At 38.6% G+C, this 12682-nt stretch overlaps 1 protein-coding gene across 13 annotated transcripts in view; it reads left to right on the plus strand.

Moving 5' to 3' along the window:
- Positions 1–12682, plus strand: part of OSBPL1A (oxysterol binding protein like 1A) — a 237763-nt gene that overhangs the window by 44069 nt on the left and 181012 nt on the right. The window contains exon 1 of one of the 13 annotated variants that reach the window (XM_060310979.2): positions 1619–1708. The exons of 11 other annotated variants lie outside the window; for them this stretch is intronic. Coding sequence is in view for 1 of the 2 variants with exons in the window: in XM_070047024.1 (XP_069903125.1) it covers positions 12670–12672 (3 nt within the window). In the remaining variant the exon portion in view is untranslated. Of the gene's footprint in view, positions 1–1618; positions 1709–12630; positions 12673–12682 lie in introns of those variants that run through there. One more of the 13 variants, XM_070047024.1, reaches the window with a different exon arrangement.

A 12682-nucleotide genomic window follows, 5' to 3' on the forward strand; every position in this document is an offset into this window, starting at 1 on the left:
ATTTGGCTGCTCTGGGTCTTCGTTGCCGCATGCAGTGTCTCTACTGCCATGTGCAGTGTCTTTGTTGCCACGTGCAGTGTCTTCATTGCCACATGAGGTATCTTCACTGCAGTGTGCGGGACCTTTAGTTGCAGCATGCGGGATCTAGTTCCCTGACCAGGGGTCAAACCTGGGCCCCCTGCATTGGGAGTGCAGACAGAGTCTTAACCGCTGGACTGCCAGGGAATTCCCTGTAATTAAGTTTTGATATTGGGTAGTGTAAGTTCTCCAACCTGTGATCTTTTGAAAAATTATTTTGGCTATTGTCAGTCAAAAGTTTGTGTTTCCATGTAAATGTTAAGATTATTCTATTAATTTCTATAAAAACACCTGTTGGAATTTTGATAGAGATTGTGTTGTCTTGAACCTGCAGATCAGTTTGGGAAGAAATGCCACTTTAACAACATTGTCTTCCAGTCTGTGAGCATCAAATGCCTCTCCGTTTATTTAGATCTTTAATTTCTTTCAGCAGTGTTTGGAGTTTTTCAGTATACAGATCTTATTCTCTTTTTGTTAAACTTCTATGCATTGTATTCTTTTTGGTGCTATTTTGAATGGAATTGTTGTCAATTTCTTGTTGCTATTATATAGAAAGACAGTGTTTATGTTGCTTTTCTATCTTGTGTCCTTGCTGAATTTGCTTTTTAGTTCTAGTAGGTTTTTGTTGATTCCTTAAGATTTTCTATATACCAGATCATATCATCTGCAAAATAAAGACATTTATTGTACTTTTTCCTTTCCAGTCTGGATCCTTTTTCCCCTCTTTGTTTATTAGCTAGATTCTAGTATAGTGTTGAATAAATACAATGAGAGCAGAAATCTTTGCCATATTTTTTGATCTTTGGGGAATAGCATCTAGTCTTTAACCAGTAAATATGATGTTACTTGTAAGTTTCTCTTAGATGCCCTTTATTAGGTTGAGAAAGCTTTCTTGTATTTCTAGTCTATTGAGAGTTGTTTTTATTTAAATCGTGAATGGGTGTCAGATGTTTTTCCTCTGTCTTTTGAGATGATCATGTGATTTTTGTTTATTAATCTATTAATATGGTATATTACATTAATTTGGAGATTTCAAGCCAAACTTGCATTCCTGTATAAATCTCACTTGGTATTGGTTAATAATCCTTTTTATATGTTGCTGAATTCTAGTATTAAGGATTTTTTGGGTGTGTATTCATGAGAGGTACTGCTCTGTAGTTTTCTTGAGATGTGTGTGTCTGGCTTTGGTAACAGGGTAATACTGGCCTCATAGAATGAGTTGAGAAGTGTTCTTTCCTCTTCTGTTTTCCGAAAGGCTTGTGAAAGATTATTACTTCCTTAAATATTTGATAAAATTCACCAGTGAAACCATCTGTGCTTAGACTTCCTGTGTGGAAAGATCTTAAATTACTAAATCAATTTAATTATTTAATATAGATCTGTTCAGAGTTTCTACTTCTCCCTGAGTCAGTTTCGGTTATTTTCTTTCTAGATATTTTTCCATTTCACCTAAGTTGTCTAATTTGTTGGCATAAGGTTGTTAATAATATTAATATTATTTTATAATTTTCCTTGTGGTTTCTTCTTTGACCCACAGGTATATATAGAAGTATCTTGTTTGCCAAATATTTGGAGATGTACCAAATTTGTTTCCATTGTTGATTTCTAATTTAATTTCCCTTGTGATCAGGTAACTTACTTTGAATTGTGTTTTGAAGAATGTATTTTAAATTCTTTTATAATGTATTAGGAATTATTTTACAGTATAGCATTTGATCTATCCTACAGAATGTTTATTGAGTGCTTGAAAAAAATGTAGTCTACTTTGAGGTGGAGTATTATATAAATGTAAATTAGGTTAAGTTAGTGATGGGGCTGTTCAGTTCTCTTATCCTTAACTGATTTTCTGCTTGTTTTATCGAATACTGAGAGTGAGGTATTGATGTCTCCAACTATAATTCTTGAATTGTATATTTTAATTTTGTCAGATTTTGCTTCATGAATTTTGTGGCTCTGTTAGGTGCATATCCATTTATAGTGGGATTATGTGGGATATGTTATATGGGATATGCCTTCCTGATGTGTATTGACCTTTTTGGTCATTATGAAATGTCTTTCTTTGCCTTCAGTAATATTTCGTACCAGAAAGTTTATTTTTTTTATGTTAATGTAGCCAATCTAGCTGTCTTATAGTTACTGCTTATATTGTCTTTTCCTCTCCTTTTACATTCAACTTCCTTGTGTCTTTGAATCTAATGTGTGTTTGTTGTTGGCAGCATATAATTCAGTTGTATGTTTTTATCATCTGAAAATTTCTTCCTTTTGATTTAGTTTAGTCACATTTAGTTGTTAACAACTTTGGATTTACGTCTTCTATTTGTACTTGTTTTCTATATGTCTCAGGTTTTTTGTTCCTTAGTTCCTCTTTTACTGCCTTCTCTGGTTTTTTACAAATATTCTTTGGTATTTTATCCCTTTGGATATTAAACTTTTTGGACATATTTATAATAACTTTATACTTCTTATCTGCTAAATTCAACTTATGGGCCCATTAAAAGTCAGTTTCTATTACCTGCTTTTTTCAGACTGGGTCATACTTCCCTTTTTTTTTTTGCATGTCTCCCAAGTTTTTTTTGAAAACTAGACATTGTATATAATATAATTTTAGCAACTCTGACCTTTTCCCCTTGAGGTTGTTACTATTTTTTATTAACTTGTCTGGCCTTCATCTGTGAAATATAGAATGTGTCTGGCCTACTGATATCTCTGCTCTTTTTTAAAAAAAAATTGTTTTAATGTTTTAGCGTAGTTTCTCTTATGTACTGGCTGTTTGCATCCCCCTGAAATGCATATGTTCAAATCCCAAAGTGATGGTATTAGAGATGGGGCCTCTGGGAGGTGATTAGGCCATGGTGATAGAGCCTTTGTGAATGAAATTAGTTCCCTTATAAAGGAGACCCCAGAGCTCTCGTGCCCCTTCTGCCATGTGAGGACAAAGTGAGAAAGAAGATGGCCATCTGTGAACCAGGAAGCAGGCTCTCACCAGACACCAGATCTTGTTGTGCCTTGATCTTGGTCTTCCCGGCCTCCGAAAATGTGAGCAGTAAATCATGTTTAAGCCACCCAATCTGTGGTGGTTTTGTTATGACACCCCAAATGGACTAAATTTCCTAGAGTTCACCCCTGCATCTACATAGCTTAGTGGTCAGCCAGTATTTGGGTAGAGGTTTTGCCCGAATACTCAGAAGCATAGAGCTTCTGCCCTCTGCTGATGGATCTGTGTGTAGGTTGGGGAGCAGCCATTCCTCACTTCTGCCTCTGCTTCTGCTTTCTGTGGGGCCTTCTCCTGTTTCTCCTGCACAGTCAGCCAGGAATGTATGGGCAGCTTACCTTGTCCTTTTTTGGGTCTCTCATTTCCAGGCTGTTTTGCCATTTGCCCCATGTGGTGGGCATTAATAATGGCCCTCCAGAGACGTTCTCATCCTAGTCCCCAAAGCCTGTGGCTGTGTTAGCTTACATGACAAGGGGAAATTAAAGTTCCAGATGGACTTGAGGTTGCTGATCAGCAGACCTTAAAAGAGGAAAATTATTCTGGATTATCTGGTGGCCTCAGTGTAACCACAAAGGTCCTTAAAAGTGTGAGAGAGAGGCAGAAAAAGAGTCAGAATGAGAGGGAGATGTGCCTAGGAGAGAATGGTCGGAGAGAATGGTCAGAGAGATGGCAATGTTTCTGGCTTGGAAAATGGAGAAAGGGGACCAAGGAGTGTGGGCAGCCTCTGGAAAGTAGAAAAAGCAAGGAAGTGAGTTCTCCTCTAGAGCTTCTGAAAGGAAAGCAGCCCTGCTCACACCTTGATTCTAGCCCAGTGGGACCCATTTTGGACTTCTGAAGTACAGAACTGTCAGATAATAAATTTGTGGTGTTTTAAGCTGCTGAGTTTGTGGTAATTTGTTATACCCCGGACAGAAAGCAAATACACTCTAATGGGAAAAGGCGCCTCGTGCTGTAGATTTTTCCATTTGTTTCCTAACTGAATTTGCTGCTTTTTTGCTCCAAATCAAGTCATTTCCCTCTGGCAAAGCTACTGTCTTTCATTGCCAGCCCTGGTTTGGTCAGACTTCTTGGAGAAGGGGGTTGGGGGGCGGGGGGCGGAGGGTGTGTGGCCATAGCCTGTGGCTGGAAGGTTAAACACTCCTGTTACCTGAAGTTCTAGTTCCTGTTGAGTATGCCTCTCAATTTGTTGTCTTTAGTCGATATCCAGCACCATGATATGAGTAGTTTTGTAATTTTGTCCAATTTTATACTCTTTTTTCAGGATTACAGTTCACAGATCTCTTTATGCCACCATAGTCAAAAGTTGCTTCACCCCTCTTTCCTGATACTTTTTTTGATTATTTGAATGATCTGGTAAATTAACTATGACATAAAGTGTATTTCTTGTTTGTTGTGATTAACCATAGTCTAACATACTCCCTAAAGGTTATTTTATAATCCCATAATTGGAAGATTTATGTGCATTTATCACAGGTTCAAGAATGAATTTATATGATTTTATACTTTTTATTCTAATTATTAGATTTAACCAATTTTCATATAAATTATTAATCAACCCAGTAAGTGTGTGCTAAGCATGTTTGAATTAGTACATTTCACACTGTTGGGTCTATTTGTTCATATGTTGATACTTGTGGACCAGATATGGAGTCTCACTAAAGTTGAGAAAAAAATACCCATTATACTAAAAAAAAATAAAGGTAGTGGGTTAATTGCTATGCTTGACTCTGGGGTCGGTGCGGGGGAGGCTCAAAAATGAGCTGCAAATAGTTTAATTTGCCTGACTCATGCGTGAGCTACTTCCTATTTTCCTTTATAGCCTTGCACTTCTCATTCTTCTCTATGTACCTAGGAGAGTTCTTGGCCGTCTATTTTCACGTGGCCCATGTCAACCCATTCTTGAAAGGGCAGCTCAAATGCTGTCTCCATAAATTCTTTCCTGACTTCCTGCAGGTGGAACGCAGCTGTCCTTTTCCAGATTTCCCAAGAATATTACAAGCACTGTCATTCGTCTTCTACCTTGTATTACAGTTTATTGTTGTATGTGTCTTCACCACCAGTAGATCATATTCATCTTGCTCCCAAGGAATTTATACATTTCACTTTTTTTGTATCTTCCATGAGCACAAGTCTTACTGCATAATTACCATCTGTGTAATTACCTAGATCAATTACCTAGATCAAATCAAATCTATGCTCGGTTCTTTGCATATCTGGCTATTTTCTTCAACTTCGAACATAAGACCATGCTAAATGAGGCCTTAGTTTGATTTGAACATTAGCATACATATTATCGCTTGTATTAGCTGAAGCTAAATGGTTGTGCCACACAGGAAACGTTAAAAATGTGTGTGCTCAGTATCTAAACATGATTGAATTTTGCAAAAGTTTAATTTCTAATTGTACTCATGAAAAGAATCAAATCATCCTGTTCTGATGTGATCTTTTACCATGAAGATAATTTAAAATATGATAGGGTGGTGATTTAATAAATAGAATGATGAGTTGAAAAGGCATGTGGTTTGTTACAAAGCACTTTAAATTCTTATCCTTTCAAATAAATAAAATGCAGCTCCCAAAACTTTGAGGGACCTATGGGCTTTCTTGGTCCATTAGTGACCCCTAGTGTTCTTTAATAAAAATTAATATACCGGAATTTTAAGATACCGTATTAATAAGCATTTGTTCTTTTATTTTTCAAATGCAGTTCAAATTCTGCAGTTTTTACATCTTCTATAATCAGTTGAAAATAGGGATAGTATAGTAAATAATTGGATTGTAGTACTGACCTTTGTTTCCACTTAGTATCTTCTAGTGAGGCTGAGCATACCTCTAAAATCAATGCTTCCTGTGTTCTGTGTCTCAGGAATTATGTATCTCTCACCTGGCATCTAGAAGATACATATAATCCTGGGGTTTACGTAAGCTTATCTGTCTTGTTCCCTAGGATACAATTTCTCATGCTTATATATTGAATGCCTGCTATGAGTCGAGCACTGTCCAAACAACTTGACATGTGTTATTTAATGGAACATGACACCCCTGAAATACAGGTGTAAACATTACTATTTCTTGTAGGTTGGGCTTCAGAGGAAGCAGACCGAGATGGAGGTTAGTGTGCAACAGGCTTATCGAAGTGCTAGGGGGTCACACCTGTGGAAGGAAGGGTGGCCAGAGGCTGGAGTCAAGCTGATGGGGTCAAGCTGATGGCAGTCAAGCTGAAGGGTGGCCAGAAGGAATGCACCTGCTGACCTTGGGGGGCTCCTATTGCTGTAGTTGACCTTGGGGCCACAACTGAATCATCTTCTCCCTCCTCTACTATCTGTTTTGGATTCCCCTTCCCCTTGGCTAGCACGTCTGGTCTTCAGGGCTTACTTGGTGATGTGACTCAGGCCCTCAACCCTGGAGGTCTCAACCCCTGGTTATCATGCCCTTCTTAGGCCAGGGTTGTTACACTTGTCCATTTACTGTCAAAATTGGACAAGGGAACACCAAGAGACCCTGAAGTGCATCATCTGCACGTGAAATGTAGTTCTCATTGTCCCCATTGTGTATACTACTCCTTTCTTCTGATGTTCAAGTTTAATTACCTCTGCTAAGGTGGTGACTCTTCTTGCCTGCTGGTCCTTTGACAAAGGAGCCTGGTGTTCAGGCATCCTTTCTCATCTGGCATATGGATCAGAACATTATTCCTAGTTGTGGAATATGCTGCCCCCGAACCGGAAGAAGCCATCCAGGCGTTGTGCTTCCTTCTGTTTCAGGAAGTGCAAGGTGGAAGTGCAAGTTCTTTACTTTGGGGGCAATGTCCGGGCATTACCCAAACCACTGAACCCCTGAGAATTTATTGACATGACAAAGCCCCTGAATTGTAAGATTGCCCACCCTCTGGAGCATAGGTATCTTATTAAAGCCTTCAGCATTCCACTTCTTGCTCATCTGGTTCTGTTAACAGGACATCGTTGGACCAGGGTGAACCAGGGTGTTTTCTGCAGGTTGCCCAGATGGCTCTGAGGCAGAACTGTAAATGTAAATGCATACTGTTGTCCGTGTGAATGCAGTGTTTTCTGTCTTTTTTTTTCCTAATGAGGATAAAGAAGAATATATTTGCCAGGTCAGTTGCTGTGTACTGTGTAAGTAGTATTGACCTGCTCTAGCCAAGATTTCGTATCTGGCAGAGCTGCTAGAATTGGGGCTATTTGGTTGAGCTTGTGGGAGTCCACTGTCATCCTCCACATTCCTTCTGGTTTTTGTAGTGGCAGAGTGGTGAATTAAATGGAAGTATTGTAGGGACCATCAGCCCTGCATACTTGGGATTTTAAGGGTGGCACTAATTTCTGTCATTTCCCTGCATGTGGGGTATTGGTTTTATTTATCCTGGCCAGGGTATGGGGGAGCGCAGATCTAGAGCCTTCCATCTGGCTGTTGTATACTGTAGACCAAGGAAGCGATGTGAGTGTTTGCCAACATGTCTATTCCAATTATACATTCAGGGACTGGGGCAGTGTCCTCTGGATGTGTTTGTGGACCCAGTGCCTACACTGAGCCAGATCTGGCCCAGGTTTTGTTAATTATCTCACCCCTAGGCATGCCCTCTGTCTAACAGAGGGGCCAGATAACACTTTGAGTCTCTTGCATCTTGTACTTAATAATTTGTGAAATGTTTGGGTTTTCCCCTTTCCCTGGTATACAGCTACTTGAATAAATGGTCACTGGGGGGTGGTCTGAGAGATTCATGACTATACGTTTGCTTTGGTGTTGCAGAATCTTCCCTTCCAGGATCTGGCCTCTCCTTCAATACATAGTTCTAAGTCCAAAATTGACTCAGGCCCAGAAACTGGACAAGGTATCGTGGCTTTCACTGGGGCAACTGTCTTTGGCTTCTGAGCATCGTTGATTTCTTTTGATGGTACAAGTTGAGGTGTATTTGGAAAGTTCCTAGCAGCATGGACAAAGCAATGGCCCCCGTTATAGGTGTCAAAATGCCAGAAATGCCATTGCAGACAATTGAAGGTTTTAAATAAGCAGGCAGGCTGGATTGAATATGGATCATACCAGATAATTTTGTGCCATGGAGGGGCCTAAAGGCTACATCATCTACCAAAGCACCGAAAAATCGCTGGTGGAAAAGGTCCTAACATCACTGAGAAACTGTTTCCATGTCCTCTGAGGTCTAGGGCTGCCATCTGGAAATGCCATTGCAGACCTGCTTCACTGATAGCAAAGGGGGTACGGGGGATGTCATAGGACCTTAAAACAGTAGAGGCCTGGAGGTGGCACTTAAACATCAGAAGCCAGGCGGCTGCAATTATGGTAATGAATGAGTGAGTTCAGAGGATCAAGGTCGAGAAGGCTGACCTGCAGAGAGTTATGGAAATGGTTAGCAGAACACGGCATTCGTGAGGGCAAATTACATGCGCAAATGGTAGCAGATACTGTTTTCATGATCTTTTTTTTTCCTTTTTTTATTCTTTTTTGCTAGATTCAGGAAGTACTTCATATAAATTCTTGAATAACTTACTATATATTTGTCAGACTGATACTGTCCCACAGCCATGGGTGCTCAGTTCTATTTCTTCTCCCCACTCCTTTTCCCCTTTTCTGACTGCCTCCCCACTCCCTTCCACTTTCTCTCTTAGTGTTTAGCTAATGTCTATTGGCCTGTCTTCAAGTTTACTGATTCTTTCCTCAGCTGTGCTCTGATGTCTACTGATGAGACCATTGAAGGCATTCTTTACCTCATTTCTAGCATTTTTCTTTGACTCTTTCTTATAGTTTCCACTTCTCAGCTGAAGTTCTCCATCTCATCATGTATGTTGTCTACCTTGTCCACTAGACCTTTTAACATAACAAAATTCTCTATCTGATCATTCCAACATCTTGATCATTTCTTTGTCATTCTGTTAACCTCTTTGTCTCTTGACAGTGGATTGCTTTTCTTGCTTTTTGTGTGTCTGGTAATTTTTTATGGAATGCTAAGCATTGTGTATAAGACAGTAGAGACAGGTAAATAGTACAGGTATCCTTACTGTGCTTTGCTATGTTGCACTTCAGATAATGCATTTTTTACAAATTTAAGTTTTGTGGCAACCCATTGAGCAAGTCTGTTTTTCCAACAGCATTTGCTCACTTTGTGTCTCTCTCACATTTTGGTAATTCTCGTAATATTTCAAATTTTTCCTTATTATATTTGTTATGGTGATCTGTGATCAGTGGTGTTTGTTACTATTACAAAAAGATTACAACTCGCTGAAGCCTCATGATGGTTAGCATATTTTAGCAATTAAGTATTTTTTAATTAAGGTATGTACATTATTTTTTTAGACATAATGCTATTGCACGCTTAATAAACTACAATATAGCGTAAACATACTTTTTATATGCACTGGGGAACCAAAAAATTAATGTGATTTGCTTTACTGCAATACTTGCTTTATTGCAGTGGTCTGAACTGAACCCACAATATCTCTGAGGTGTGCCTATAACTGGAATTTTGTACCTTTTGACCACCTTCATCCAATTCCTCCACCCCTAACCTCCAGCCTTTGGTAACCACAAATCTGACCTCTTTTACTATGAGCTTGGGTTTTTTATTTTTTTATATTCCATATATAAGTGAGATCATATGGTATTTGTCTTTCTCTGTCTTGTTTCATTTAGTATAGTGCCCTTGGGATCCATCCATGTTTTTGGAAATGGGAGGATTTCCTTCTTTTTATGGCTGAATAGTATTCCAGTGTGTGTGTGTGTGTGTGTGTGTGTGTGTGTACACACATATATATATACACACACACACGCTATATTTTCTTTATCCATTCATTGGTCAGGGGACACTTAGGTTGTTTCCATGTTTATTATAAATAATGCTGCAATGAACATGGGGGTGCAGATATCTTTTCAGGTCAGTGTTTCTTTTCCTCCTTTCTTTTTTTTGGTTTTACACTCAGAAGTGGAATTGCTGGATCTATGGTAGTTCAATTTTTATTTTTTTGAGGAACCTCTTTACTGTTTTCCATAATAGCTGTACCAGTCTACAATGCCACCAACATCAAGTGTTGCCTTTTCTCCACATCTTCACCAGCATTTGTTGTCTGTTGTCTTTATGGTGATAGCCGTTTTAACGTGTGAGGTGAGATCTCATTGTGGTTTTGATTTGCATTTCCCTAATGATTAGTGATGTTGAGCGCCATTTTAGGTACCTGGGACATTCGAATATCTTCTCTGGAAGAATGTCTATTCAGATCCTTTGCCCATTTTAAAATTGGATTATTTGTCTTTCTGCTATTGAGTTGTATTAGTTCTTTATATATTTTGGATGTTAACTACTTATCAGATATATGATTTACAAATATTTTGTTGCATTTTCTATGTTGCCTTTCCTTTTTTATGATGGTTTTCTTTGCTGTGCAGAAGCTTTTAGTTTGATATAGTCCCAGTTGATTTTTGCTTTTGTTGCCTTTGCTTTACGTGTCATATCCAAAACATTGTTGCCAAGACCCATGTTAAGGAGCTTTTTTCTATGTTTTCTTCTAGGAGTTTTATGGTTTCAGGTCTTACATTTATATCTTTAATTCATTTTCAGTTAACCCTAACCCTAACTTTTGTGAGCAGTGTAGGATAAGAGTCTAGTTTCATTCTTTTATGAGTGAATACCCAATTTCCCCAGCATCCCTTATTGAAGAGATTGTCTTTTTTTCATTAAGTATTCCTGACCCCTTTGTCAAAGATCAGTTGATCATATATGCATGGGTTTATTTCTGGGCTCTTGATTCTGTTCCTTTTGTCTCTGTGTCCGTTTTTATGTGAGTACCATACTGTTTTGATTACCATAGCTGGAAATCAAGTATGATGCCTCCTGTTTTGTTCTTTCTCAGGATTGCTTTGGCTATTTGGGGTCTTTAGTGGTTCCAAATAAATTTTTGAACTATTTGTTCTACTTCTGTTAAAAAAAAAAAAGAAAAGCCATTAGAATCTTGATAGGGATTGCATTAAATCTATAGGTGGTTTTGAGTAGCATGGACATTTTAACAATATTAATTCTTCCATTTCATGAACACAGGATATATTTTCATTTATTTGTGTCCTCTTCAGTTTCTTTCATAATTGTCTTGTGGTTTTCAGTGTAGAGATGTTTCACTTCCTTGGTTAAATTTATTCCTAAGTATTTTATTGTTTTTGATGGTATTGTAAATGGGATTGTTTTCTTTCTTTTGCAGATAATTTATAGTTAGTGTATAGAAGCGCTGCTGATTTTTGTGTGTTAATTTTGTATGCTGCAACTTTACTGAATTCACTGAGTAGATCCTACAGCTTTTGGTGGACTTTTTAGGGTTTTCTATATATAAAATCATGTCATGTGCAAATAGAGACAATTTTACTTCATTCTTAGCGATTCTGATGACTTTTGTTTCTTTTTCTTGCCTGATTGCTTTGGCTAGGACTTCCAGTACTGTGTTGAATAGGAGTGATGACAGTAGGCACCCTTGTGATGAGGGAAAGTTTTCAGCCTTCTACTGTTGAATATAATGTTAGCCATTGGCTTGTCATATGGCCTTTATTATGTTGAGGTACCTTCTCTACCTAATTTGTTGAGACTTTTTTTCCTGAAAGAATGTTGAATCTTGTCAAATGCTTTTTCTGCATATGTTGAGGTGATTATATGATTTTTTTCCTTTCATTCTATTAATGTTTGGCAGGTCCCATCTTTTTCCCACACCTATTCAAGGTGAGCCCATGCTTGCCTTGAAGCAATTTCCTTAGATTTCAGACTAGTTGGTTGCCCTGCCATCTTAATTTTTTGGGTTCAAGAAAAGTATAGTTCTGTAGATTACCTGTTTTTTCCCCTTGTTACTAGAGTGGGAGTGATTTTCAGCTTTCTAAATGCTAGGTGGAATCTGGAAGTTCCAATTAATTTTTTTTTAAATTTATTGAGTGATTGATTTTTGGCTGTATTGGGTCTTTGTTGCTGCACATGGGCTTTCTCTAGTTGTGGCAAGCAGGGGCTACTCTTCGTTATGGTGCGTAGGCCTCTCATTGCGGTGACTTCTCTTGTTGCGGAGCACAGGCTCTAGGCGCGCGGGCTTCAGTAGTTGTGGCATGTGGGCTTCAGTAGTTGTGGCTTGCAGGCTCTAGAGCACAGGTTCAGTAGTTGTGGTGAATGGGCTTAGTTGCTACGCGGCATGTGGGATCTTCCTGGCCCAGGGCTCGAACCTGTGTCCCCTGCATTGGTAGGCGGATTCTTAACCTCTGCACCACCAGGGAAGCCCAGTCCCAATTAACTTATGAAACAGGCTTTTCTTGTGGTAATTTCGGAGATATTGCTAGTTCTTAAGTGTTAAGTTGAACATATGTCTCTGCCTTACATATTTCAGCTACTATTTAGCAGTGTCTTAGGAATCTTTAAGACTTTTTTCTTAGGTGTTTCTTGAAAAAAAATTCTGTGTATGTGCCTGTGCATGTGTGTTTCTTTTTTTTAAATTTTTATTGAAGTGTAGTTTCTTTACAATGTTGTGTTAGCTATACATATACATATATCCCCTCTTTTTTGGCTTTCCTTCCCATTTAGGTCACCACAGAGTACTGAGTAGAGTTCCCTGTGCTATATGGTATGTTCTC

The sequence above is a fragment of the Globicephala melas genome, chromosome 13, assembly GCF_963455315.2.
Source record: "Globicephala melas chromosome 13, mGloMel1.2, whole genome shotgun sequence".
In the NCBI taxonomy this organism is placed as follows: domain Eukaryota; kingdom Metazoa; phylum Chordata; class Mammalia; order Artiodactyla; family Delphinidae; genus Globicephala; species Globicephala melas.